This window comes from Vulpes lagopus, chromosome 7 (assembly GCF_018345385.1).
Source record: "Vulpes lagopus strain Blue_001 chromosome 7, ASM1834538v1, whole genome shotgun sequence".
NCBI lineage: Eukaryota > Metazoa > Chordata > Mammalia > Carnivora > Canidae > Vulpes > Vulpes lagopus.
The window spans coordinates 53,059,422-53,087,148 of NC_054830.1; the positions used below are offsets into that span (position 1 = coordinate 53,059,422).

General features: G+C 44.4%; 1 protein-coding gene across 4 annotated transcripts; it reads left to right on the plus strand.

The window, feature by feature from the left end:
- Positions 1–208: 208 nt before the first annotated feature.
- Positions 209–27,620, plus strand: RBSN (rabenosyn, RAB effector). Of its 4 annotated transcripts, none has more exons than XM_041762612.1 (13): positions 227–333; positions 2,086–2,149; positions 2,711–3,035; positions 6,795–6,935; positions 9,147–9,247; positions 10,135–10,180; positions 10,291–10,452; positions 13,339–13,580; positions 15,483–15,553; positions 20,152–20,238; positions 21,811–21,913; positions 22,952–23,056; positions 23,701–27,620. In XM_041762612.1, the coding sequence occupies exons 3-13, from the start codon at positions 2,888–2,890 to the stop codon at positions 24,841–24,843; spliced, it is 2,349 nt and encodes a 782-aa protein (XP_041618546.1). In that variant the 5' UTR covers positions 227–333; positions 2,086–2,149; positions 2,711–2,887; the 3' UTR covers positions 24,844–27,620. The 4 variants fall into 4 exon arrangements, with proteins under 4 accessions (XP_041618548.1, XP_041618546.1, XP_041618549.1 ...); XM_041762613.1 differs by lacking the exon at positions 227–333 and adding an exon at positions 352–767; XM_041762614.1 differs by lacking the exon at positions 2,086–2,149 and having other exon boundaries at positions 209–333.
- The last annotated feature ends 107 nt before the right edge of the window (positions 27,621–27,727 follow it).

Below are 27,727 nucleotides of genomic sequence, written 5' to 3' on the forward strand. Positions count from 1 at the left end.
CTCTTCAACGGGGTGCAGAGCAAGCCCGACGTCAGACAGCAAAACCTTGCAAAATTACCGAGGACCATCCAGCGGGTTCCCACCGCGCCTGCGCAGAAGCCGCGGGCCGCCCGGCTCCGCCGGGACCCACCGCGGCCCCCCGGCGCCCTCGGAGATTCGGCGCTCGACAGGCGTCTGTCAGCCTGTCTTCCGGTTTCGGTGCCGCGCAGGCGCGCCTGCCGAGCGCCGAGCAGTCGATGGAGATGGCGGCCGCGGCGGAGTGAGGGACCGCGGAGGCCCAGAGCCCGGGCCCGAGGACCCCACGGGCCTGCGTGGCGGTGGGAGCGCGGCCGGGTACAGAGGGCCGGGCCGGGCAGGGCCGGAGGGGCGGGAGCGCGGCCCCGCCGAGGTGCGGGTGTGGAGTGTGTGCGGTGGTGGTGGGTGTGACGTGCGCGGTGGGAGCTGCGGCTGTGGGGCCGAGAGCTTCGCCCCGTGTGCTTGCGACTGCGGCGCTCTGCCTGCCTGTGTGGTGAGCGGGGCGTGTTCCCGGCTCGCGTGGAGCTGTTCGTGGCGCTTGGTGTGGCGTCCTCGCGACGTGTGAAGTCGGGTCGGCCGCTGGCTCGAGTCTTCCTGTAGTGGCGTGTGCCTGCGGCGTGTGCGCGATCCTGTAGGATCCCCGCGGGGCGTCGGGTGCGCTCCAGGCTGTTGGCGCGACTGCGGCCGCGCGGGGCCTGCGGCGTGTGGCGGCGGCGTTCGTGCTGGCTGGAGAATTCCGGGGTGCGCAGGAGGTGAGGGGCTCGCGGTCGTGGCGGGGGGTCCGGCTTGGTGGCTTGCAGTAGATTTCTTTGGTTGGTGGTGTGTGTCCGGTTACGTGATTTTAGGACCGACATTATCACTCGTTCATTCATGAGGCTCTATTGCGTTTCTTCGTGGAAGGTGCCAGGGACTGCGCTAGACCCTGGGGGTAAGGTGGTGGGGAAAACGCACAGTCTCTGCCCTTACAGAGCCTAGAGCCTTTTTTTTTTTTTAAAGATTTTTATTTATTTATTCCTGAGAGACACACAGAGAGAGAGAGGCAGAGACACAGGCTGAGGGAGAAGCAGGCTCCATGCAGGGAGCCCGACGTGGGACTCGATCCTGGGACCCCCGGGTCAACGCCCTGGGCCGAAGGCGGCGCTAAACCGCTGAGCCATCCGGGGATCCCCAAGCCTAGAGCCTTATATACTTAGTTATTTTAGGTATTTGTGATTATACGTCGCTATAAGTGCCCTGAGGGAAGGGCAGGAGCTGTCCCATGGGGGAATGCCTCAAGTAAGAGGCATTTCCTCGAGGAAGTAAGGTTGGGTTGAGAGGTGAAGAATGTGTGTGTAGGTGGGGGAGGTTTGGTTCGTGGTCATTGGGGTGAGTGCAGGAGAAGGAAGGGGGCCGCGGAAGTCGGGGCAGCCGAGGCACCACTGGCTGGGGACGGAATTGGGGCTACTATTTCAGTGACTGCCTGGACAAGGGACTGAGATCTGTGTGTCTATAGTCACAGGGTATCTTAGAGGGAAAAGAACAGGGGCCCAGTGTTTCACTTGTTTATTTTCTGGGTCACAGCTACCCTCAGATTTGAGGACCAGGCAATCCCTCCTCACAGGCCCTCCAAGCAGCTCCATCTAAAGCTGAGGGTCATGTATTTCCTCTTACTCTGTACTGTAGTTTGTGACCTCAGGGTCTTGGGGAGAAATTTCTCTGCTTTTGTGGAATGGTTTTGTCTGGATTCTCCCTATGACCGGGAGTTTTTCTGAGGTGACATTGGAAGTGACTTTGCCATGGCCCAATAAAAGTGAAAATGTAACTTATTAAGCCCTGAATTGTTCAAGCACCAAATCCTTCTATTTTTGAAGCAGTGAGAGCATTAGGCTTGCTGTTCAGCTGTCCTTCATTGGCTTATAAAATCCAGTAAGTTCATTGTAGAGAAAACATTCTACAAATATAAAACACAAAGTAGATTTTTCTTTTTACCACTGGTTTTCTAATGCTCCTCCTTAGACTAGGATTGGGATCTTTTTTGTTTGTTTTTTAGGGCAGACACTATTTCTTTTTCTCTTTGCATTTTTGGCATAGGTGTAAGAGCTCAGTACGTGTGGTTGAATAAAGACCAAGATAAACAGTCAAAATTTCTGTGTTGGTAAGTACTTCAAACATTTCCTCAGTGGCTAAAATGGCATGCAAATTATGAAGTTGGACCAATTGGAGCGAATGTTAGATAACTGCTTTGGTGTTGTGTCTGTTTTTTTTTTGTTTTTTTTTTTTAAGATTTTATTTATTTATTCATGAGAGACAGAGAGAGAGAGGCAGAGACAGAAGCAGTCTCCATGGAGGGAGCCCGACGTGGGACTCGATCCCGGGTCTCTAGGATCATGCCCTGGGCTGAAGGCCGTGCTAAGCCACTGAGCCACCGGGCTGCTCTGTGTCGGCTTTTGAAGTTGAATTTTCTTATCTTCAGTAATCTACTCCCTACTTCATTGAGTTGCCATTGTCCAGTGATGTTCTCAGTACTTGGAAGGTTTTGTGTTTTGGTGTAAGGATTTGAGAAAGCAGTTTTGTGTTCTCAAATTTGCACTGAACAAACATTAAGTAATCTTGTTGAACTGCCAAGAGAACAAAGAAATTCTCAATTGCTGCTAATTTGCCTAAACTGGCTTTTTTTTTTTTTTTTTTCTTTTTTGCCCCTTCTTTCCTGTTTCAGGGCTTCTCCTACTTCCAAAGAGGAAACCTCAACCAGGACCATGATACCACTTCCCCATCATCATCTGTGTGCTGCTTGGTTAAGCTAATGCTGTGAGATCCCTGGTCCCTTGTGGAGGAATCAAGCTGACTCTTGGCATGAGGCCCTTGCCTGGCAGGGGTTGAGAGGGACATTGCTATGGCTTCTCTGGATGACCCTGGGGAAGTGAGGGAGGGCTTCCTTTGCCCTTTGTGCCTGAAGAACCTGCAATCTTTCTATCAGCTTCAGTCACATTATGAGGAAGAGCACTCTGGGGAAGACCGTGATGTCAAAGGGCAAATTAAAAGTAAGAGGCGAGAATTTTTTGCTTATCCTATTCTGTCAGTGGGAGCTTTAACTCATGGGATGGTTTCATTAACTTCCGTGATGCCACCAGAACATGATAAACGATAGTAAATAATATTATAGCAGTGAACATATATCTATCTTATGCTTACCATGTGCCAGGCTTTGTTCAGAGTCTTCCCATGAATGAACTTCAGTTAATTCTCACAGTAACTATTAGACTGTGAGATCCATTTTACTGATGAGGGTACTAGTCACAGAGAAGTTAGGTAAGTTGCCTGAAGTCACACAGTGAGGCAGGGCATGGCTTTGAACCTAGTAAATGTAATTATTATGCTTTCCTGCCTCTTGCTACATTGAATTATCTAATTGTCAGCCTTGTGAAGAATTTGGAATGGAACTCCTCTCCTTTGCTCTGAAGGTGGAAGCACATTGTACACCCATTTCCCTGTCACAAATTCAAGCCTTCCTGCCATTCTTCTTCTTCATTTATACCTTGTCCTCTGCAGCCCAGAAAAAGGAAGGCCATAGTAGAAAAGCAAGGAGAAACAACCCCAAAATTTAAACTTGTTTTTTGAGCTTCCTAGGCCTCAAATCGTGGAGAGTTGCAGAAAGCATTTTTTCAAAGCAGTTTTAACTATACATAGCATTCATTTCCAAAACTTTAGATTCTAACTCCTAAAGATGATGCCACTACTCTGGAACTCACTTTTGCCTGCTTCTCCCAGCTGGCAGCATTTCTGAAGGCAGTGAGAATAAAAAGGTCTGGATGTGTGTATTCACAATTCTGTGTTGGGTGAGAGAGAAGGGAATGATCATGTATTTCTGAGTGGAATTTGGCCTCCACACATGTGAGTCACATGCCCCCTGCAATCAAATAGTCCTACTCCATATCTCACTTTTCAGTTCAGAAAATATTGTTGAAAGCATTAACATTTATAACCTCTGTCCAGAAACATGGCAAAATCACATATTTCAAAATCCTGAGCTTTGATAAATGAGGTGGCTTCTGTCTGTAGAGGCTGAAGGAGAGCTATAACTATTAGGAGGCAAAAAAATATGTTTTGCATTTTACAGTTTTCAGAGTTCCTTCATAATCATTATTTCTTTTGATTTTCACAGCAACTCCGCAGGGATGTGGTTGATTTCATTCTGCAGAGAAAAAGTGAGGCTCAGGGATATTGAGTGACTTATCCAAGGTCACATGGGAATTGCCAGAGCTAGACCTGGACCCCAGCTCCTCTGTCATCTCTGAGTCTAGTGCTGCTCTTTCTGCTTGGCATCACTGGTGATACCAGACTCTGTGTTCCAATCAGGTCTTATCCTGCAGCTAGAATGCAAACAAAATGATCATCTAGGTTTCTTGGACAGCTGAAAGGCCTCCGTGATCTTTAATGAGTGTCCATTCTGAGTGTCTGCTGAACTGAGTCACATACTGTGATGTCACTAAGACTTTGATGCTAGTCGGTACAGAGGTTAGACAATATCTTCAGCTTCTTGTGGTGATTTATTTCTTAGAGGAAAAATGTTTAAGGTTACTTAGGGAATAATCGTATGGGAATCCACTTAGAGAATAAAAGAGTAGGAATTTTATGAGTTGTGAAAGAAATTTGTAAGAATTCTCTTGTGTTTTTCCCTGTTTTCACTCTACCTCAAAAGAACTAAGAAATTGAGTTAAGGATTCCTTTAGTCTAATGATCATTTGTTTAGTTGGGAAGGACGTCTTGTTTGTGTGGGAGTTTTCTGTGTTTCTGAATCAGGAAAGTAAAGTTTTAAAGACTGACAGCAAAGATTTTTGAAAAGTCCTTTAAAAAGCAGGTCATCTCTTCATTAGGTCTTTTGGTTCTTAAAAATTTCATGACATTGCTGGTTTTGTCAAGTGAAATGTTGAAGCCAAAAGAGCAAACCTTGGTATCAGGTTTTGGAGGCAGTTTAAGAAAGAAAATATAAACTTGTCATTAGTAGGTGGTGAGCGAATTTGGGCCTCAGCCCTGGTTCATCTTTAGTTTAGCGCCTGTACGGTAAGTATAAGAAAGGATGGTTGGAAATTAACTGTGGCTTCTACTCTGTGTTTTATTGTTGTTATGGGATTGTTCTTCATTGGCCGCCTCTTGAAGTGCTACACCTGAGAAGGTTGCCAGAGTACTCTTCCGTCCTCATAAAGTGGTTAAATGGGCATGTACTGCCTGTTTAACTTGACACAGTTTAGTCTTGTTTGCAGAAATGAATTAGTGATTGCTAACTCCAATTTCCTGTCTGCTAACCCTTTGTTTACCTCAGTTTTGTTTACCTTACCTTTTCCTGTCTGCTAACCCTTTGTTTACCTCAGTTTTCTCTCCCATGTTGAGAGATTACTTGAACGTATTTTAGATGATGTCCATTAGTCCTAGTGGACCTTATTTTTCCAGTGGAAGAAAGCCATCTCAGAGTGGCTATTAGCTTGACTGTCTAACACAGCCATATCTATAAGCTTTACAGTCTCCCCCCTCTGCCTGCCAGTCCTTCCATATCGACATTTCCCTAGGTTTTTGGAAAGCTGTGGTAGTGTTTTTAATGTTATTCAGATGATAGAGCACTTCAGAATTGTGGGAACTCCATAAAGTATTGATCTATTAAATCTAAAAGAATTGTATTTTGTATTAAGTCTGATATTTCCTACTAGATTCTAGAGGGAGAAGGAGATATCACCTAAGATTTAAGAGCCTTAATGAAAGCAACTTATAATCAAGAATTTCCCCCCATAAGTTGACTGTTGTTCCTTTTTAACAGCAGGTTCTCTTACCTCAGCACAGATAGCAGAAAAACCCTGTTCTGTAGAGGCATAGTTTTTGAATCATGCTGGCTGGGGAGAACTGGGGTTCTTATTTTAAACAGATAAGGTTTCCACTTGCAGCCCTGTTGCCTTATAAGCTCTTGTGATCTGGGGTGCAGCAAGGTTTTCCTCTCTTTTTGTCATGTCCTCATTTATAAGTAGGGATACTACCTGCTTCATAATGTGAGCATGCGTTGGCCTGATTTTTTGAAAGCACTTTCTTTTGTGCCTGGTACATGCAAAGAATCAATCCAGGAAACATTCATTTTCTCTTCTTACCAAGTCTGGTTCCTTTTGTGTTATGTTGTAGCTGTTATACCTGTTTCTTGAAGCTTTTTATCAGTGTCCTCATACATGCATTCATTCAGTAAGTGAGTGGGGGAAGAACTCTATGTACAGCTAAGCATTATGGGAAACACAAGCCCAGGGATGCACATTTGGTTGAATCCTCTCCTGGAAGTAAACAAGAAGTATTTACTCATGAGAGCATAAAGTAAATAAGTTAATACTGTAGAATTTAATTTAAAAAAACCTTTATTTTAATTGAAATATAGTTTACACTTAAGTTTTTACATCTACAGTTCAGTGAGTTTTAAAAACTGTATATACCCATGTGATTACCTCCCCAGTTAAGATCTAGAAAAAAACATTTCTGTTACCTCGGTCCCCTCATTGAAATAGATTTTAATTCTTTAATTGGGCTCTTAAATTTGGCAACGAGCAGTAATTTAGCTCTATAATCGCTACATAAACCAACTTAGTAACCAGTGAATGGGTTGCTCTGTGGTATTTGTAATACAGTGGTTGTGGACTTACTATTGGAATTTACTTGAGATATAAAATTTTTTTATATAAAGTGTAGTCATTTCATCAACTCTTGCGTTTTGAGATTTCTCTTGACTTTTTAGTAGATTTTATGGATTCATTGTGTTTGCTTCATTTTTCAAGGTCTTGTGCAGAAGGCTAAGAAAGCCAAGAACAGGCTGTTGAAACGAGAAGGAGATGACCGAGTAGAATCAGGGACACAAGGATACGAGTCTTTCAGTTATGGAGGGGTTGACCCATACATGTGGGAACCCCAGGAACTAGGTAAGAAATTCTGTTCATTCATTTAGCAAATGTTTGAACATCATTGTGTTCATTGTTTTAAGAGTTAGCTGAGAGAAAAAAAAAAAGTGGAGTGGGGAAAGGTGCCTGGATGGTTCAGTCAGTTAAGTGTTATCCCCCACTCCGCCCCGCTATGTGGTTGCTGCTCAGGTAATGATCTCACTTGGGTTGTGAGGTGGAGCCCCTTGTTGGGCTCCACGCTCAGTGGGAGTTTGCTTGAAGATTCTCTCCTTCTGCCCCTCCCTCTAATCACATGCTTATTCTATCTTTCTAAAATAAATAAATCTGAGGCCTGGATGGCTCAGTCAATTAAGCATCTGCCTTTGGCTCAGGTCATGATCCACGACCCTGGGCTGGAGCCCGAAATCGGGCTCCCTGCTCAGTGGGGAGCATGCTTCTCCCTCTGCCTACAACTTACTCTGCTTGTGCTCTCTCTCTGTCAAATAAACAAAACCTTTTATAAAAACAAAAATATTTTAAAAAGATTTTATTCGGAGTTAAATAGCTAAGAAACTATGGAACTGAGGTAGGAATCCAGGTGTTTGACATCAGCCCAGGTAGAGGCTCCATTGACTGGGTTATTTCCTCTCATGTAGGATGTTACCTGCCCAGCAAGAGAATACTGATTTGTGCAACTTAATTTTCTGAAACACATAATCATGGTACCATCTACTGACTTTCAAAATAATTATCTTTTTGGGGTAATGAAAATGTTCTAAAATTTATTTTGGTGATGGTTGTACAACTCAATATGCTAAAAACCATGGAATTTGTATGCTTCAAATAGTGAATTGTATGCGTGAATAATATCTCAACAGAACTGTTACCAAAAATGCCATGTGAAGTTGAACTAACTCATTTTACATGTCCTTTAACTGTTGAATGGTAACAAAATTTAATATATTTTCTGTCTGTGCAATGGATAAATAATGATTTCCTTATAAGGTTTATTATTATTATTGTTACTATTCATGAGAGACACAGAGAAAAAGAGAGGCAGAGACATAGGCAGAGGGGGAAGCAAGCTCCCTGTGGGGAGCCTAATGCAGGACTCTATCCCAGGACTATTATTAAAAAATAATAATAATAGTAATAATAAAATTTAAGAAATACTCAGGGCAGCCCCGGTGGCTCAGTGGTTTAGCGCCGCCTTCAGCCCCGCCTGATCCTGGAGACATGGGATTGAGTCCCACGTCAGACTCCCTGCATGGAGCCTGCTTCTCCCTCTGCCTATGTCTCTGCCTCTCTCTGTGTCTCTCGTGAATAAATAAAATCTTTAAAAATATATATTTAAAACAAATTTAAGAAATTTTCAAATCATGGGTGCCTGACTAAGTCAGAAGAGTGTGCAACTGTTCATCTCAGGATTGTGAGTTCGAGCCCTGTGTTGGATATAGAGATGACTTGAAATTTTAAAAAAATTTCAAATCAGTATGTTGTACACCTGACACTAATATAATATGTTAGTTATACTTAAAAAAATAGTATACACATAATAATGAGTTATAGATGAAAGTCAATTTAAGGGGCGCCTAGGTGACTTCGTGGTTGAGTGTCTGCCTTTGGCTCAGGTCTTGATCTGTGATCCCAGGGTTGGGATCAAGTCCTATATCAGGCTTCCTGTGGGGAGCCTGCTTCTCCCTCTGCCTATGTCTCTGCCTCTCTCTCTGTGTCATGAATAAATAAATACAATCTTTAAAAAAAAAAAAAAAAGTCAATTTGAAACATAAAGGAGAAATTTCAGGCATGTGAATTCTTACCAGTTTTTTAATAGTCTGTTTCGTGATTGCCAGAATTAAATTCCTCAGGTTGTTGAGGAAGTCACAATTGTGGAAGGTTAAATGGATGGCAAATTTTAAAAGTTAAGATCTATGGTCATGCCTGAGTGCCTGGGTAGCTCTGTTGGTTAAGTGTCTATTTCTTGGTTTAGGCTCAGATCATGATCTCCAAGACCTGGGATTGTGCCCCATGTTGGGCTCCGTGCTCAGCACAGTCTGCTTGGGATTCTGTCCCCCTCTCCCTCTATTCCTCCCCAAGCTTGAGCTCTCTGTTTCTTTCTCAAATAAATAAAGTACAATCTTAAAAATACAAGGTCATCTTTAAAAAAATAAAATTCGTTGAGGATAAACAGCAAGGGAGAGGGGCTCCCTCAGAGAAATGACATGTTATTTATCTCATTTCCTGTCCTTCTAGGTGCTGTAAGAAGCCATCTTTCTGACTTCAAAAAACACCGAGCTGCTAGAATTGACCACTATGTTGTTGAAGTCAATAAATTAATAATCAGGTTAGAGAAGGTAAATTTTGTTGTTTTAAAACTTATAAATTTTCTAGGAGAAAAAAAATATTTCTGCGGTGTTTATTAATGTGTGTTGTATATATTTGACACTGGCAGAGAAATGCCCCACCTCAAGCCCACTTAGAGAGGTGCAGAGGACATGATTGACAGTTCTAGCCTGGGCCTGTTTTACTGTAGGAGATGGCCCATGTTGATAGACTTGCCACATATCCAGATTGCCTTATACTTTCTCTGAAGCCCCCTTGGCTGCCAGAAAACCTTTCTACCTTCAGGTTATTTCCTCTTTTAGGTGTCTAAAGTATAGTCATGCAGTGGGGGCATAGTGTGTGATATTGATAACAAACAGAAGCTGGTAACAAGGTCTGTGAGGAGTACTCAGCCAGGCCAGCATTCAGTATGGGAACATCTGGACTGGGCCTTCTCATCCTGTGGTACCAGAGTGTGTCTTTTAACACCTACAATCACTCTGTTGTACTTTGACCCTAGAAATGCTTATTGTGTATAACCTGGATTGTATGGTGGGCATGGTAGCAATTGCAAGTGTAGAGTAGAAATATGTGGCCAGTTTCATTGTCCATGAGGACTGTGGAGAGTCGGGAGTTCCCCATTGCTCTCAGTTAGCCACACCCACCATATCCTTGCCTACCCCTGGTTATTGCTTAAATGGAGAACTGACAATAGAGGGATTGAAATCAGATCATGGGGAAGGGAACTGCCCTCTAGATGAGAAGCTAATACTCTGTCCAATGTGAATTTGCGGGGTTGGGGATGACAGATGATACTTGAGAAATGAAGATGTGAGAATTTTTGCTTGATGCCTCTTGCCTGTGGAATGTGTATACATCACCTGTTTAATTCCATTTGGCACTGTTTTCTCCTTGTCAGCTCACTGCATTTGACAGGACGAATACTGAGTCTGCTAAGATACGAGGTAACTCTAGAATTTTGCTCACATTCAAATTATCTTTCTCCCTGACCAAACCTCTTTCTAAAATGGCTAGGTTTTCTGTTTGTTTGATTTTTGTTTTGTTCTTCCCAAAGCAATAGAAAAGTCCGTGGTGCCTTGGGTCAATGACCAGGATGTCCCTTTCTGTCCAGACTGTGGGAATAAGTTCAGCATCCGTAACCGCCGCCACCACTGCCGCCTCTGCGGGTCAATTATGTGCAAGAAGTGTATGGAGCTCATCAGCCTCCCTTTTGCAAGTAGGTAACATGGAGGTGGGGCTGTGGATCCTGATCTATTCTTGTGACTAGCTTGTTTGCTAATCACCATCAGGTGATCTTTTGAATGTTTTTAAGTAACTTTCCCATGGGATCTTCATCCATTCATTTGCTGATTCCATGAAGCCTGCTATAGGCCAGGCATGATGCTAGGGTCCAGGGATACAGTGGTAGATAATAAAGGCAGGCAGATTTTTTCTGTAAAAGATCAGATAGTAAATATTTAAGCTTTATGGGCTACAGTGGTCTCTGTGACATTTCTTCTTTTTTTTTAAATGATTATTTATTTATTTATTTACTTATTTATAGATTTTTTTTATTTATTCATGAGAGACATAGAGGCAGAGACACAGGCAGAGGGAGAAGCAGGCTCCATGTAGGGAGCCTGACATGGGACTCTATCCTGGGACTCCAGGATCATGCCCTGGGCTGAAGGCAGGCACTAAACTGCTGAGCCACCCAGGGATCCCCTTTAAATGATCTTTTAAAAATATTTTTTTAAGGGCAGCCTGGGTGGCTCAGCGGTTTAACGCCGCCTTCAGCCCAGGGCCTGATCTTGGAGACCTGGGATCAAGTCCCACGTCAGGCTCCCTGCATGGGGCCTGCTTCTCCCTCTGCCTGTGTCTCTGCCTCTCTCTCTTTCTCTATGTGTCTCTCATGAATAAATAAATAAAATCTTTAAAAAAATTTTTTTTAATCTTTTTTAAAACCTTTTAAAATAAAAGTACTTAAATAACCTTTTAAAAATCATGCTTAGTTCAGGGGCCATATAAAAGCAAGCTGGACTTGGTTTATAGGTCATGTTTGCCCACCTCTGGTTTATAAGGCATTATTCATTCTCCCAAAGGGTGTAGCATCTAGCCGAGGATACAGACCTAGAAACATATTATGGCTTTATAAAGAGATAAGCACTATGAGAGAAGTTGCATCAGATACCCAGGAGAGCTGACCAGATCGTTGTCAGCTGTGCTTGGAAGTGGCAGCTGAGACTTTTGAGGATATTATAACAGTCTTAAGAAATGAGCAGCGGGGATGCCAGCATGGCTCAGCAGTTGAGCATCTGCCTTCAGCTCGGGGTGTGATCCTGGGGTCCTGGGATCAAGTCCCCCATTGGGCTCCTTGAGGGGAGCCTGCTTCTCCCTCTGCTTCTGTCTCTGCCTCTTTCTCTGTGTTTCTCATGAATAAATAAATAAAAATCTGAAAAAAGAAATGAGTAACAGGCTAGTCCTTTCCTTTGAGATAAAAGTCAGTTTATTGTCATATAGAACAGACTGTAACATCATAAGATGAGAGACACTGAGTGCTGGGGGGATCGAGAGCATGGATGCCTAGGTTTGGGAGGTGATTTGTGAGAAGAGCTTTAAAAGACAACCAGGATTGGAATCCCTGGGTGGCTCAGTTGGTTAAGCATCTACCTTTGGCTCAGGTCATGAACCCAGCTCATGGGATCAAGTCCCACATCAGGCTCCTTGCTCAGTAGGGGGTCTGCTTCTCCCTCTGCCTGCTGTTCCCCCTGCTTGTGCCTCTCTCTCTCTCTCTCTCTGACAAATAAATAAAATCTTAAAAAAAAAAAAAAAAGACAACTACGATTGCAAAGAGGTAGGGCAAGAGGGATCCTGGGTAGAGTGTGGAGCAGGAGCAAAGCTGTGGAAGGGCCCCAGGGGATGGTTAGTAGATGAGCAAATAGAGTAGTTGAGGGAGTGTAGAGGACATGTTCGAGAATTTTGGGGATGGTGCCTACAAGGTTAGGTGGAACCAGAGGGTCTAGAACTTTGAGTCTCAGCTGGTAAAAAGTTGATAAAGATGATTTGGGCCAGTTCTGGAACATTTGGGGTGGTTTTGTAACCCTGGGGGAATTCTGCTGACTCTGCATGTACTGTTGGCTCCAGAGCATCTAGACAACATGGGGCAGAAGCAGATGCTTCTTCTGTCCAGTTCTGACATCCAGCAGGCACACATTACCTTGATACTTCCCTTTTTTTCTGAGACTGACTTTTGGTCTCACCAGAGACTTCGTAAGCTATGTTTTTGAGACACTATTCGCATTTCTTGTCTTGCGCTAATTAACCAACATTTCCTGGGCAGCTGCTGTGGGGTAGCCCTGTTGGATAAATCAACCCTGTTGAATAAGACAGTTCCTATCCTCCCAGAGTCGCAGGTTCATAGAGCAGCTTTGGGTATATAGAACTCTCATTCAGGGAGAAAAGTGGAAAGTGCTTCCAGGGAGTGACATGGTAGTACCTAATAGGAAGGGTATATTTAAAAAAAAAAAAAAAAGGAAGGGTATATTGTTTTTGCCTCAAGGAATAGAGTAGGGCTTCCTGAAGGATGTACCATTTGAGCTGAGCTTTGGAAGGGGTAGGAGTCAGATGTTTGGGAGTGGGAAAGTCTGAGATGTGGATTGTGTTGGGTCAGGTTAGAAATGGGCCTCGGGGGATCCCTGGTTGGCGCAGCAGTTTGGCGCCTGCTTTTGGCCCAGGGCGTGATCCTGGAGACCCGGGATCGAATCCCACGTCAGGCTCCTGGTGCATGGAGCCTGCTTCTCCCTCTGCCTATGTCTCTGCCTCTCTCTCTCTCTCTCTCTCTCTCTGTGTGTGTGACTATCATAAATTAAAAAAAAAAAAAAAAAAGAAAGAAATGGGCCTCGAAGCCTCAAAGAGAGACCTTCCTAGGTTGTCTGGTTCTTTCCTGGCTGTCTGTAGGAGTCCCTCCCACCACAGAGCCTGACCTCCAGGAAGGCAGAGGTGTGGTGCTTCTTGGCCAAAGACAGAGCCTGCGTCAACACCTGTGGCCTCCCCTTTGTTGTGAGCAGTGCGGTGATTGGAGGCTATGGGCTCACTGCCGCCTGTTCTGTGTTGTGCTTTACAGACAAGCTCACCAGTGCCAGCAAAGATTCCCTGAGCACCCACACCAGCCCCAGCCAGTCACCCAACAGTGTCCATGGCTCCCGCCGGGGTAGTATCAGCAGTGTGAGCAGTGTAAGCTCCGTCCTGGATGAGAAGGATGATGACCGGATCCGCTGCTGTACACACTGCAAGGACACACTGCTCAAGAGAGAGCAGCAGATTGATGAGAAGGAGCACACCCCCGACATTGTAAAGCTCTATGAGGTGACTCACTGTGTGTGGTCCTGGGCCTGATTGAGATAAAGATTTGTGCACATTTTAGAGAATGCTTTGGGAAGTTGTTCCTTTGAATCATTTTTAGTTTCTGCTAAAGGGCCATGGGCCATGGTATGGTTTCTAGCTAGGGATCTGGGTGGTTCACAGAGTCATCCTGGGTGTGTTGCAACAACCTTGTTTCCTCACCCCTCCTTGTCCACTTGAAAGCAGGAGGTTGGAGACTTTGGTGGCCCAGGGGCAAGAGGAAGAAGGAAGGTTGCCATGCAATCTGGACAGGATGAGAGCAGAAGCTGAAGCAGATAGTAAACAGTGGACCAGAAGAGTCCTCTAAAACTCATTTAGGAGCTTTAGGCTTTATAGGTTTGAGTGACTGCCCATGAGCATAGAGCTTCTCCTTTTGAGTCCATTCAGATGCCTCATTACACCAGCAATCCCAAAACACATTCGGTAGGTGCGTACTTCGAGAAGAACATAGGGTAGTGCAAAAACAGGGGATTCAGAGTTAGACAGGGAGTGAGTCTGCCTTAATCTCCCAATGGCCAAGGGGGATCTGTAGGCTGAGGAGGATTAGCCAGCTTCATAGGCAAGTGATGGGAGGTGGGGAGGAGGAGATAAGCCTGGTGGAGGAGCAGCTGGTATAGAACCCCAAGCAAAAGAGCACACAGGCCTTCTACTTACAAGGGGCCATGTCCTGATAAAGCCACCCTGAGTTGAAAATATCAGAAGTCGAAAGTGCATTTAATACACCAAACACACCAAAGATCATAGTGTAGCCTGGCCTACCCTAATCATGCTGGGAACACTTAACGTTAGCCTGCAGTTGGACAAAATCCTCTAACAGATCTGTTTTTTTTTTTTTGTTTTTTGTTTTTTTTTTTAACAGATCTGTTTGATGATAAAGTCCTGAGTATATCATGTAACTTACTGAATACTGTATTGAAAGTGAAAACCAGAATGTATGAGTACAGAATGGTTGTAAGGGTATCAGTTGTTGACTCTGTGATCATGTGGCTGACCTGGAGCTGGGGCTGCCACCACTGCCCAGCACCATGGGAGAGTGTCGTATTGCATGTCACTATCCTGGGAAAAGATCCAAATTTGAAATTCCAAATACAGTTTCTACTGAATATCTATTACTTTTACACCATTGTAAGTTGAAAAATCACAAAGTCTAACCATTGTAAGACACAGACCGTCTGTATATTGGTCTACTGATCACTGTGAATGGTCACTGTTAGCAGATCTGTGGATCATAATGGCTGTATTTCTGGAATCACCATGAAGATACCTGACCACTAAAATAGAATTAATGAAACCCTGCCCTGAGCTGCAGATGTAGCTGTTATCCATCCTATGTATGGAGTTCATGACCTGATAACTCATTTTTTTTTAAATAGCCACCATGCTTTTTCCTTCCTTCATTTTTGAAGTAAGCCCTGGCAATGCCTTTTGCTAGTATCTTTTATCATCTGGCAGAGAAAGAATGTAGCCACCCATTCCTTTCCTCTGCCCTGTAAATGCATTGCTTGTATCTGGAAGGTCTTGCTCCCTGCAAAAACATCCTATCAAAAGTTCTGCTGTACTCACTTTCTTTCCTTGCAAGATTTACTGCTTTTAAGGGCTGTCTGTAAATCAGGAAATTGATAACAATAAAAACAAACAAAAATATGCATATTTCCGTTTTTAAAACTACATTTAAAGAAACAATTTTTTTTAAGTAAACTCCATATCCAGTTTGGGGCTTGAACTCACAACCCTGAGATTAAGTCAATGCTCTACTGACTGAGCCAGCCAGGTGCCCTGAAAACTGCATTTTAAATTACACCTCTTTTCATGCAGCATAACCCTTCTGTACTTTGAGGATACTATTCACCTCTTTTTTGTTCTTAGAAATTACGACTCTGCATGGAGAAAGTTGACCAAAAAGCTCCTGAATACATCAAGATGGCAGCATCACTAAAGTAAGCTATTCTTCTGTTTTTCTAATTCAGTGATGACTGTTGGCTGGCACTTTAGCACAGCTCATCAGTAGCTAAAAATGAAAACCTTAATTCTGACTGTGCTTTTCTTCTATGACCAACTCTGGAGAATCTTTGTCATGTCTGTATTTCTTTCTTCTTTTTCTTCTTCTTTTTTTTTTTTAAAGATTATTTATTTATTTATTCATAGAGACACATAGAGAGAGAGAGAGAGAGGCTCAGAGACACAGGCAGAGGGAGAAGCAGGCACCATGCAGGGAGCCTGACATGGGACTCAATCCAGGGTCTCCAGGATCACGCCCTAGGCTGCAGGCGGCACTAAACCGCTGCGCCACCGAGGCTGCCCACTTCTTTTTTTAAAATTTTATTTATTTATTCATGAGAGACACAGAGGGGCAGAGACATAAGCAGAGGGAGAAGCAGGCTCCCCGTGGGGAGCCTGATATAGGACAATCCCAGGACCCCCAGATCACTACCTAAGCCAAAGGCAGATGCTCAACTACTGAGCCACCCGAGGGCTCCTTTCATGTCTGTATTTCTGTGTGGCACATGTTATAGTCCTAGGTAGCCATGTTCAGGTGACCCTAGTTCTGGTGGAGCAGGTTTGGGCAGGGCCTGGGATACAGGCACCACTGCCGAGTGCAGCATCTGGAGGTGAGCAGGGACAGTGTGCTTCGTGTGCTGGCCTAAGGAGATGCTCTTGCAGGCTGGCACTGAGGTATCCGGGCTTAGAGCAGGCATTTCCTTTAGAGCAGGGGTTGGCAGTCTTCAGCCCACAGGCCGAATCTAGCCTGCTATCGGTTTCTTTTTTAACTGAGAGCTAATTTACACACCAAAAAATTAATGATTAGTAATTTACATGCCCTTTTAACATGTACAAGTCAGTAGTTCTTCACAAAGGCATACAATAGTCATTTCTGTCTTAATTCTAAACATTTTCATCATCCAGAGACACCCCACCCCCATTAGTAGTCACTGTGTATTCCCCTCTTCCTAGCAACCACTGGTCTGCTTTCTGTGTATGGATTTGCCTATTTGGGACATTTCACATAAATACACAACCATTTGTGTCTGGCTTCTTTCACACAATGTAGTGTTTTCAAGATTCACTCCTTTGGCAGCACATCCATTTGTGCAGATCCGTGGTATGGTAGACCATACTTTGTGTATCCATTACTTTGTTGATGAACAGTTAGGTTTGTCCAAATAATGCTTCAGTGCATATTTATGTACAAGTTTTTTTGTGGACATACAATTTTATTGGGTATATATCTAAGCGTGGAGTTGCTGGGTCATGTGGTAACTAGGTTTTAAACTTTTTGAGGAACTGCCAGACTGTTTTCCAAGATGACTGCACCACTTTGTATTTCCACTAGCAATGCACGTGTGTTTCAGTTGCTCCATATCCTTGCCAATGCTTGTTTTTACCACTTTTTTTTTTTTTGATAAAATTTTATTGGTGCATAGCCATGCCCATTGTTTGATTGTAGCTGCTAGTACAGCTACCGCAGCAGACGTGAATAGCTTTGACAGAATAACTGGCCTGCAAAAGCTAAAAATGTTTATTATCTGACCCTTTATAGAAAATTTATGCTGACACTTTCCTAAGAGCATTGCTCCTTCTGTAGGTTAATGATACATGAGCTAGACTTTGAAGTGCTACCACTAGAATCAGAGCGCAGCAAGTCTTTTCCCAACCTGCAGAAAAACAATTATGGGACCCAGCGAGGGTTATCTGCCTTTGTTTTAAGCCTGTGTTGCCCACCTACCACCTTTGTCGTGATGCATGTGGAATTAGATGTGCCTTGTTTAGAACAAACCTGTATTTTTATTTGCCCATTTACTGTGGCAGTAGTGTCCCCACAAAACAAAGCTTGGGGTGCCTGGCTCACTTAGTAGAGTGTGTGACTGTCAATCTCAGGATTCTGAGTTCAAGCCCCATTGTTGGGCATGGAGCCTACTTAAAAACAAACAAAAAACACAAAGCTTGGCTTTTTTCATGATGTCAGTGATCATGTTCTAAGTCTATCATGTGAGTCTCACATGAAAAGAAAATGAACTTTTTCCTTTACATGATCCTTAAGGAGTTTCCTAACTTAAGAGTCTAAAAATGTCTGACTTAAAGAATATAATCAGCTAAACCCCATTGGTTTGTGGCAAAAATACCCCTTCTCTTGCATGTCTCCCTGCCTCTACTCTTGCTTTGGGGCTCTTCTAGTCCCTGCTCCCTCCCCCAGAGTTTTCCAGCTTATGGGGAGAGGAAAGAGAGTAGGAAGGGAACAGAAAAGAGGTAGGGAAGCTTTTGTGGACTACCCTTATTTCCTCCATCCTAGCAACTTGGTGTATAAGGGAAGGATACCATTTCTCCAGCCCTCTCAGCCATTAGTGTCCTAGGGCCTCTCTTCTTATGTTTGTACCTTCTTTTTTTTTTTTTTTTTTTTTAATGTTTGGACCTTCTATACCCCATTCTTCCTGTTTTCATTCCAAGAGCGTGGATTCTGAAGAACAGGAGGAAAGGACACATTTTCTTTTCTACCTGCAGTTCACTGAGCAATAATTTCGATCAGTGGAGCATATAGTGTCCCTGTGAGTAGGTTGGGAGAAGCAGCTCAAGTGATTCTGATATATACCTCCCTTAAATGGAGAATCTTTGGCTTGAAGCACCTGTCTCATGTGCTTTTCCTCCCTGAAACTTACTGGTATCAATACCCCTCCTCCCACCTTTGCCCATTGGTTTGAAATTAGAACAGGACTATCTTCTTCCTGGATGTCAGCAAGGAGAACTGTGTTCCTGGCAGTCTGAGCTGGAACTCAACTTTCCCTCATGATGTTGTTACCCAGGGGCGGCCTCCTCTCCCTTAATCTGTTGGTTTTCTTGTTTTGTACCTCAGACATAGTTGTGGGGCACTGGGCCTCCCCATCCAGCTGGGAACTACCATTGCTGAGCATATTTCCAGATGTCTAACTCCTACTTGTTTTCCAAAAACTGGCTCAAAATGGCTTTAAGCACATTTTACTCCTTTATTCATTTGATGGATATTTATTGAAAACTAGTTATGTGCCAAGTGCTATTTTAGGTACTGGGGCTGTAACAATGAACAGTGAAGACCATGTCTGCTGCTGGAGCTTCATTACTGTGGGAGCACAGGCCATAACCAAGTGAACAAATCATGAAGTAGATAACTCCAGACGTGATAGGTGCTCTGTGGGGAATACATTTGGTTAATGTGACCGAGACCAAGAGGGTTCTTTCAGATTTGAGTCAACCTTGTTATTTTCCACATGACTTGGAGATATCAAGACACAGTACAGCATTCCCAGTCCTGGTCTGATGTTATTTTTGCAAACTATGAGCTTTGAGAGGATGAAACCACCTTATTGGATCCTCCAATTATAGCACACACCAGGGTTTTTTCCAGCGGGTGCTGTCTTGTACATGGTAAACCAGGTCAGTGCATCAGTCCTTTCTTTTTTTTCCCCCTTTCTGCTTATTTAACGTAAATTGCTGCTGCCTCAGAAAGGGAGCTGAGTGGCTGTTGCTGAGGCTGCATTAACAGCTGCAAGACTTTCTGAAGTGTTTTTCTTTTTAGTGAGCACTGATGAAGCTTGGCCATGTGCTAGTTAGGATATAAAAATAGGCCATCATCATTGCACTTGCATTTCAGGCCTGATGGGGGCTACACACTTGTAAATGAATGGTTCTAAGAATACATAACTACTATTGTTCCTCTGAGTTAAGTAGAATGAAGTCACTTCTGGCCTTCCCTGAAGTCCCCTGCTCCACCCTAGGCAGTTACCCATGTCTCTTCCCTTCTTAATTTGGAGTCTAAGTGCTTTTCTCATCCTGGAAGCAGTTGCTCATGAGGCCCGGGGAATTGCTCATGAGGCCCGGGGGGATTCCTGGATCAGCTTTCCCATTGTTCCTGTTCTCCCTGGGGATAATCTTTGAGCTAGAACAGCCAGCTGCTTTCTCTTCTGATGTAGGGTAACCAACTTATTTAGTAAACCATTTTATGTTTTACTAGGTATAGTGAAATTGTTTAGGGAAAGTAGGCTGAGGGAGATTCATTTGCATTTATTTTGGTGATGAGCATTAAGAGCTAGTCCTTAAAGGCCTAGGCATAAATCTGTTCTTGTGGTGTCTGCAAATTAAAAGCAGCTTCCAGTTGATTAGTTTGTTTGTTTGTTTGTTTATTTATTTATTGAGATTATATTTATTTGAGAAAGAGTGAGCGAGAGAGCGAGTGCAAGAGATCACGATCAGGGATAAGGGGCAGAGGGAAGGGGAGAAGCAGACTCTCCGCTGAGCAGGGAGCCCAACACAGGGCTATATCCCCAGACCCTGTGACTAGAGCCGAAGGCAGATGCTTAACCAGCTGAGCTACCCAGGTGCCCTGATTATAGCACTTATATTTAGAAAAAAAAATGAGTCCTGCATTGTATACAAGAGTGTGAAATATACTACTTGGAGAAAATTAGTTGTGTCTCCCTTTGTAAGGCCCTAAACCCTTAGAACCCTTTTCCACAATACTTCCCAGGCATCCTGATGAAACTTGAATATTTCCATGATTTTTCCTTAGTGCTGGGGAAACAACTTACAGTCTGGAACATGCTGGTGACCTTCGAGTGGAAGTGCAGAAAGTGTACGAGCTCATAGATGCTTTAAGGTAAGGTCTTAAGTGATGTCAGACTTGCTGCCTTGAGTGGAGGAGGTGCTATTTCACTGAGGGCATGGGTGGCTGGCAGGCCTGAGCTTACCCAGAGTCCTGGTGATAGGGAGTATGAGTGAGGAGCAGGCTGTGAGGTAGGTGCCAGCTCTGGCACTCAGTGCATCTCAGTAACTTGGTTAAGATTTCTACTGTTCATTATTATTAAAGAAATACGAACTGATTATTGACACCATCTTTGTACCAGCCATTGGTTGTATCCACATCTCATTTATTCAACCAAAGTTAGCCAGTGCTATAGGATTACCTTATTTTGTAGGTAAGAAGGTATACCACAGCTAGCGAAGTGGTGGAGCCAGGATAGAAACCTGGATTCTTTCTTCAAGTCAGCAGCTGCTTTTTAACCATGGACTGACTGTTAGGGTTAAATCACCCCTTTGAGGTATAGAAAGTATACCTCAGGGATCCCTGGGTGGCGCAGCGGTTTGGCGCCTGCCTTCGGCCCGGGGCGCGATCCTGGAGACCCGGAATCGGGTCCCACGTCGGGCTCCCGGTGCATGGAGCCTGCTTCTCCCTCTGCCTGTGTCTCTGCCTCTCTCTCTCTCTCTCTCTCTCTCTCTGTGACTATCATAAATAAATAAAAGTTAAAAAAAAATAAATCCCTGAGATTAATATCTTTAAAAAAAAAAAAAAAAAAAAGAAAGTATACCTCAGAGGGAGGTATACTCTCAGAGGGAGAGCTGAGATGAGGAAGCCTTGTCCATCCGTCTGCGCAGGACTGACTTAATATAATTTATGGGCCCTAGTGCAAGATGAAATTGCAAGTCCCTGGTCAGGATTATTAAGAATTTTAAGTTATGGGGATCCTTGGGTGGTGCAGTGGTTTGGCTCTTGCCTTTGGCCCAGGGCACGATCCTGGAGACCCAGGATCGAATCCCACGTCGGGCTCCCGGTGCATGGAGCCTGCTTCTCCCTCTGCCTATGTCTCTGCCTCTCTCTCTCTCTCTCTCTGTGTGTGACTATCATAAATATATTTAAACAATTGAAAAAAAAAAAGAATTTAAAGATATGGGTCTTGGAGTGGCTTCAGCCTCCTGCTGCCCACTGTTGCCCCCAGCACTGTCCACAAACCCCCTGGCCCAGTTTCTGCTTATGTACCAGCCTGAGAAAGCTGGTTGCTTCCTGCTTCTCCCACTTTACCCCACTCTAGAGGCCTAGGGAGTCCCTCACTGAACCCCCAGGCCCTGCCGCCATTAAAAAAAAAGGAACGAAAGTAATTTAAGAGAGTGACACAAGAATATTAAACCAGGCATAGGTTACTTACCCATGAAGTTGGGTGATGTGTGGTCAGTTCCTTGGCTGAGTGTTGGTCATACATCCTGTGCTGTGTCAGGGGCTTTGGGTACAACCAGATGGTAAGAAATAGGCTTTGCCTTCAAGGATGTGTTGTGGAGTTTTTAACTTGCTTTCTCTGTGGATGGTCCTGGCACAGAAGCCTGGCAACTAAGAGATTTCACTCTTGTTTCTGGGACTGGCAACACCTGTTACATTGATGTGTTTGTTTCAATTCAGTAAGAAGATCTTAACCTTAGGCTTGAACCAGGACCCTCCACCACATCCAAATACCTTGCGGCTACAGAAGATGATCAGATACTCAGCTACACTTTTTGTGCAGGTAAAGCCATCCTATGGTGGCAGAAGTGTCTTGCCTCCTCTGCTTTTCTGCCTCTTAGAAGGCAGACCACACCAATGGCTTGTTCTGTATTTGTACATTTATTATTTTTAAAAAATAATTATGCCACATTTAGAGAAAAGTCTGGATTACAAGGAAAAGTAAAAACTTCTTAATCATGTGTCCCCAATATCGTCACACATCATCCCGGTATATATTCTTCTTTTTTTCCATTTAGATTTTTTTATATAAAGTAGTTATGAGTAGTGCATGTTTGCAAATTTATGTCTTCTCTTTTTAACACTGAATTTTGTATCATGAGCACTTCTTATAGTCTTCGTTTAAGCAGCTACCATTTGAATGGCTGCAGAATATGACTTTCTCTGCACCATCCTTCATTTAATTCTGTTTCATTGGGTATTGATAGATTCCTGCTTTTTTGCTAGTATGAGTGCTGCCTGACAGACATACTGATACATGCCATTTCTTCCTCAGGATAAGCTCCTGAGGGACTCTTCCTGGGCCATTGCTTGGGAGGAGGCAGCTGATTGTTCACAGGTGGACTAACCTGGGTGGTTAGAGCTGAGTTGGCTCCACCTCAGAACACCCCTTGGGAGAGCCATAGTGAACCATCTCTGGGGCTCAATGACAGAGGCAGCTAGCAGAGCCCTGCTGGGTTAGTTTTCCAACATCGTATTGTAGAGAACTAGGCCTTTTCTCCTTTTGACTAGTGTGTATTCAGCAGTCACTTGGTGAGTGCCCACCGTGTATCAGGCAATGTTTTAAGTGCTGCATGTTCTCCCAGGAGCAAAAAGACATTCCTGTTCTCGTAAAGTTTTTTTTTTCTGGCGGGACATAGACAAGAAGCAACTAAAGTATATAGTTTATAAGATGGTGAAAAGTGCTGTGGAGAAATGTAGAGCAGGGGAGGGTAGTGGGGGCAGGAAGTGCGGATGGAGTCTTACAAACAGACTTCATTAATGTAGGCTTATCTTCTTTCTGAAAGGATATAAATATAAAATTGTCTGTGACTCCCTACAGGAAAAGTTGCTGGGTTTAATGTCATTGCCAACCAGAGAACAGTTTGAGGAACTGAAAAAGAAAAGGAAGCAGGAAATGGAGAGGAAGAGGATCCTGGAGAGACAGGCAAGTGAAACACAGGGATGCTGGCGGCCTCTTGAACCTAGAGGCCACCCCAGGCTCCCAAGGGGTTCTCTGTGAGATCAAGTCAGATCAAAACTTCTCATGCCGTTTGATTTGCATCTCTCTTCTGTTCTTTTCTGGCCTCTTCTCTGTAGATAACAGTTATTTTTCTTCCTGGGTCAGTCCTCTTTGTCTTAAAGACATAATGCCAATTTTCTCTGGTCCAGAATACTCTGGAGGCTGCTGGTTCTTCCTTATAGCACAGGTTGCAAAGGGCCCAGATATCAAGGAGCTCTTTGTAGAACACTTTGGGATATGCAACACTAAACAAAATAATGTACATTTAATATCGTGTGAGATCCTAGTGTCTATGACTGATACTGGGCCTCAGAGGTTTAAGACAAGCATGTGGCTGGTGAATCTAAGATTGAGAAAATCTTATCCCTTAACTTACTGTTATTCATTAATTTATTTTTGAAAATCTGTCTCCTGTTTTCCTAAAAAAACAAAAAACATGATTTGACTTAATAGTTGGATGCCTTAGTCCTAGGGAGTCTTATCAGCACAGGGACAGCGGGACTGTAGGGGTGGCTGGTGGTGTGACTTGGTGACTGTGTTTCTTCTCTTTGGCTTTGGTGTCTCCCCAGGCTGTCCTGGAATCCCAGCGAAGGCTTGAGGAAAGGAGGAGTGACCTTGCATCTCATGCGGCCAACGGGGAGGTAGTGTCCCTTCGAGGGGGACCTGCTCCCCTGAGAAAAGCTGAGGGCTGGCTCCCGTTGTCAGGAAGTCAGGGGCAGAGTGAAGACTCAGACCCCCTCCTCCAGCAGATCCACAACATCACATCATTTATTAGGCAGGCCAAGGCTGCTGGGCGGACAGATGAAGTGCGCACGCTGCAGGAGAACCTACGGCAGCTACAGGATGAGTATGACCAGCAGCAGACAGAGAAGGCTATTGAGCTGTCCCGGAGGCAGGCCGAGGAGGAGGACCTGCAGCGGGAACAGCTGCAGATGCTTTGTGAGCGGGAGTGGGAACGAGAAAGAGAGCAGTTCCGGGCTGTGTCCCTACATACACGGACTCGGTCCCTGGACTTCCGAGAAATCAGGCCTTTTCAACTGGAGCCTGGCAGGGAGCCTCGCACCCACCTTGCCTGTGCTTTGGATCTAGGCTTTTCCTCAGTTCAGAGCAGTACAGCTGTGGAGACCCCTTCGCCCTTGTCAGCTCTTGAGCCAGTCAGTGTGTGGTCTGGGCCCCCAGCCCTTGGCCAGGAGTCCTTCCCCCAGAGCACCGTGTTACAGCAAAATGAGCTGGCCTCCCTAAACCCCTTTGATGAGGAAGACGCCTCCAGCCCCACAGCGGAGGGCACCAGCAGCCCTCCTGCTGCAGAGCCTTCCTTTGGCCCCTCCGCCCGCAGCCTCAAAGAATACAATCCTTTTGAGGAAGAAGAGGAGGCTGTAGCAGGGAATCCCTTCACTAACCCAGACAGTCCAGCACCCAACCCCTTCGATGAGGAAGATGAGCATCCCCACCAGAGGCCCTCAAGCCCTCCTGTTCCTGGCAACCCTTTTGAAGAAGCCACGTGTACCAACCCCTTTGAGATGGACAGTGACAGCGGGCCAGAGGGTGAGGAGCCCATAGAGGAGGAGCTGCTCCTCCAGCAAATTGATAACATCAAGGCGTACATTTTTGATGCCAAGCAGTGTGGCCGCCTGGATGAGGTAGAAGTGCTGACAGAGAACCTGAGGGAGCTGAAGCGTACCCTGGCCAAACAGAAGGGGGGCACCGACTGACGCCACTGACTGGGCAGGGCATCTTTGAGCCCGGGCCTGGCAGGAGCCTGTGGAGCAGGAAGGGGCTGGTGGGCTGGATGGGGAAGGAGGGAGGGTGACAACTAAGATGTGCACAGGTTAGGGCAGGGAATCGGCTGTTTTGTGCTGTGCACTTGGAGGCTTTTCCATTATAGTTGAATAATAAAGGGGAACCAGAACAGGGAGAATCAGCATTCATTTGCTGTACTTCCTGGGGGTTTTGGTTTTGTCTTTGTTTTTGAATTGGGTTTTCCCTGTAGAAGGGATTTTAAATTTTCATTCCCGAGTAGAACTAAATGCAGTTCTGTGGGGCAGCCTTCGTGGGTCCATTTGCTCCTGCCTAGTCTTTGGTCTTTATGCAGTATTATAGGGCACTTTTCTTTAGTCAAGACAGACAAGATGGATTCCCCTGAACCTAACTGGTCTGACAGAAGTCTGTCCCCATTAGGCTGTGGGTTCTTTCACCTGGGGCTTCCTCTGCCCTGCTGGGTACATCACACCTGTGCAGCAGAGGGGGGGTGGGGGTTATTGCCCTGAAGGCAATAGTTTAGACCCAGGAGAGCCTAGCAGCTCTTTTTAGGCAGGGGAGGAGAGGGTGATGTTTTACCAGGGCATTTCCCTATCGGTTTAAGTCCTTTTTTGTCTCTTTCAGGAAGTTAAACTTCCAGTGCAGGGGTATCACTGGGTCTGACCACAGGCTGTTTAGAAAATAGGAGTGGTGACCTCTTTGGTTGATGGAGGCAGTAGTATTTGGGAGAAGAATCTCTACCCTAATGTTCCTCTGAATGATGGAACAATTTGTCCCCAGAGAAACCTCCCTCTAGAATTTTGGTGAAAATACCCTGATCTGGGCTTTTTCAGAGGGCCCAGTCTATAATTTAGGATTGGTAATCAGGAAGCTTTTGTGGAACACTGCCATGGGAGTGGAAGCTTCCTTGAGTCAGAAGATAAAATAATTTTTAGGGCTAGTTGATCAGCCTCTTCCCTTTCGATTCATCCTGTTCTGACCTGGGGCACCTGTGAGGTGTTTTCCTACCTATGTTTAGTATTAAGGAATGGGAGTGTTTGAAGAGGCACAACCCAGGATCATTCCAGTAGCACCACAGTACTTGAACTCTTTGTCAATTATGGGCAAAAAGGGAAATTGTTAATTTAGCTCCGGTGCTTTGGTTTACAGGAACATAATCCTTAACTCATGTTGGACATCATGATACCCAAGTGTGCTCAGCTCTAGGTAGAGTTCCTGCAATTATGCTTTTTGATTAAAGAACAATAACTGACCACTAGTCACTTTATACCCCTTAACTAACTCTGGGTCATACTTTTCACTGGTTACTGGTGTGAGAGCTGAGATTTGTTTTGTTACCTTCTGGGAAGACCCCTGTTGGTCTTGAGAATGTTGGAAAAACTGGTGTAAAGGTAGTCTATATTTGACACTATTCACATTTCTTTAGTATCTGTTGGATCTTTGGGCTGAATGAAAAGATCCTGCATAAGGTTGTGGGAATGGGAAGTGTGTAGAGGGTGTGTGGAGGACCCTTTGCATCATGGTTGTGTTCACAAAGGCATATGAGTGGATTACTGGTGTCAACCAAGTTACCAGCCTTGCTGGTGGGTGTGGTGGTTGGAAAGTTGGCAACCAGGTATCTAAAGTGTTGCCTGCTACAGGTGTCTTTCTTCCTTCTCGTGCCCTTCCTGCGGTTGTTACGGAGGGCTTCATGGCTGCCTGGCATGCTTCCTACTGCTAGTCTCTCATTGCACTCTGATTGAAGAGGAAGACACTGCACCAAAAGGCAGGTAGTTCCAGAAGCTAAATGCTGCTTTCCATCATAATTACTTTTCTTACAAGAATGTATCTCTTCATTAGCTAGGGATTTCAATTCAGATTAGTTTACTGAATATACTCTTTTCCTGAAATCAACCCAGGTAGCAATCTGTAAGTAACTAAGAACATTAAGAACCATACATATAAGAAACATTATTTTTAAACTTAAAAACACTGAGTATACTAAACCAAACTAAAACCTTCTGATGTAAGTGAATTCTTCCATAGGTGTATTCCTCCATGAATTTTTCCATGGCTGTATTCTATAGTCATAGATGTGACAGGAGATAGAATTCTCTATCCCTGACGTTTCCCAGAATTCACACAGGCACAAAGTTGGATTTACAGAGATGGGTTATCATCAGGGCAAATAAAGATGGCCGATGAATTGCAACTACAGCTTCAAGTGCTTACTTCATGTGAATATTTCACTCTTCCTGCAGTCCTTCAAAGCAAACAGCTCCAACTCAGAGAAAATGAGCAAGTTCTCGATACAGCATTGGCAGATGTCCCTAGACCTAGATCATGTATGGAAGAGACTTTGGGAATTCAGGCATTAAATGATGTTGGTTTTTTTGTTTTTGTTTTTGTTTTTGTTTTGTTTTACGCCTTGTTTGTATTTTTCCATGTCTAATACACTAAGGACACTTACTCATTGTTCTTGCAGCTCAATGTCTGCTGTTTGGATACTTCTGAGTATACTTCTCAAGGTATACTTACGAGTCATCATGACCCAGGTGGTAGGTTGGACATATATTGGCATAATTAGGTGTTGGTACTCAAAGAGAGAAACTGGTCTTTTTACCAGGTTACAGCCTATGGTAGCAGATTGTACTGGTCATCTGACAGTGACAGCTTGAGGGGCATTGTTTGCATGCACTACTCTGGGGCCTTGTATTGGAACCTTTTTAAAAAAATAAACTAACAGATGTTAGTGGTTGGGTGTATGTGTGTGTATGTGTACATGTGTTGAAGGTGAGAATTACCAGATACCATCTCTGTCCCCGCCCCTTGATCACCATCTGAATATCAGAAGATAGC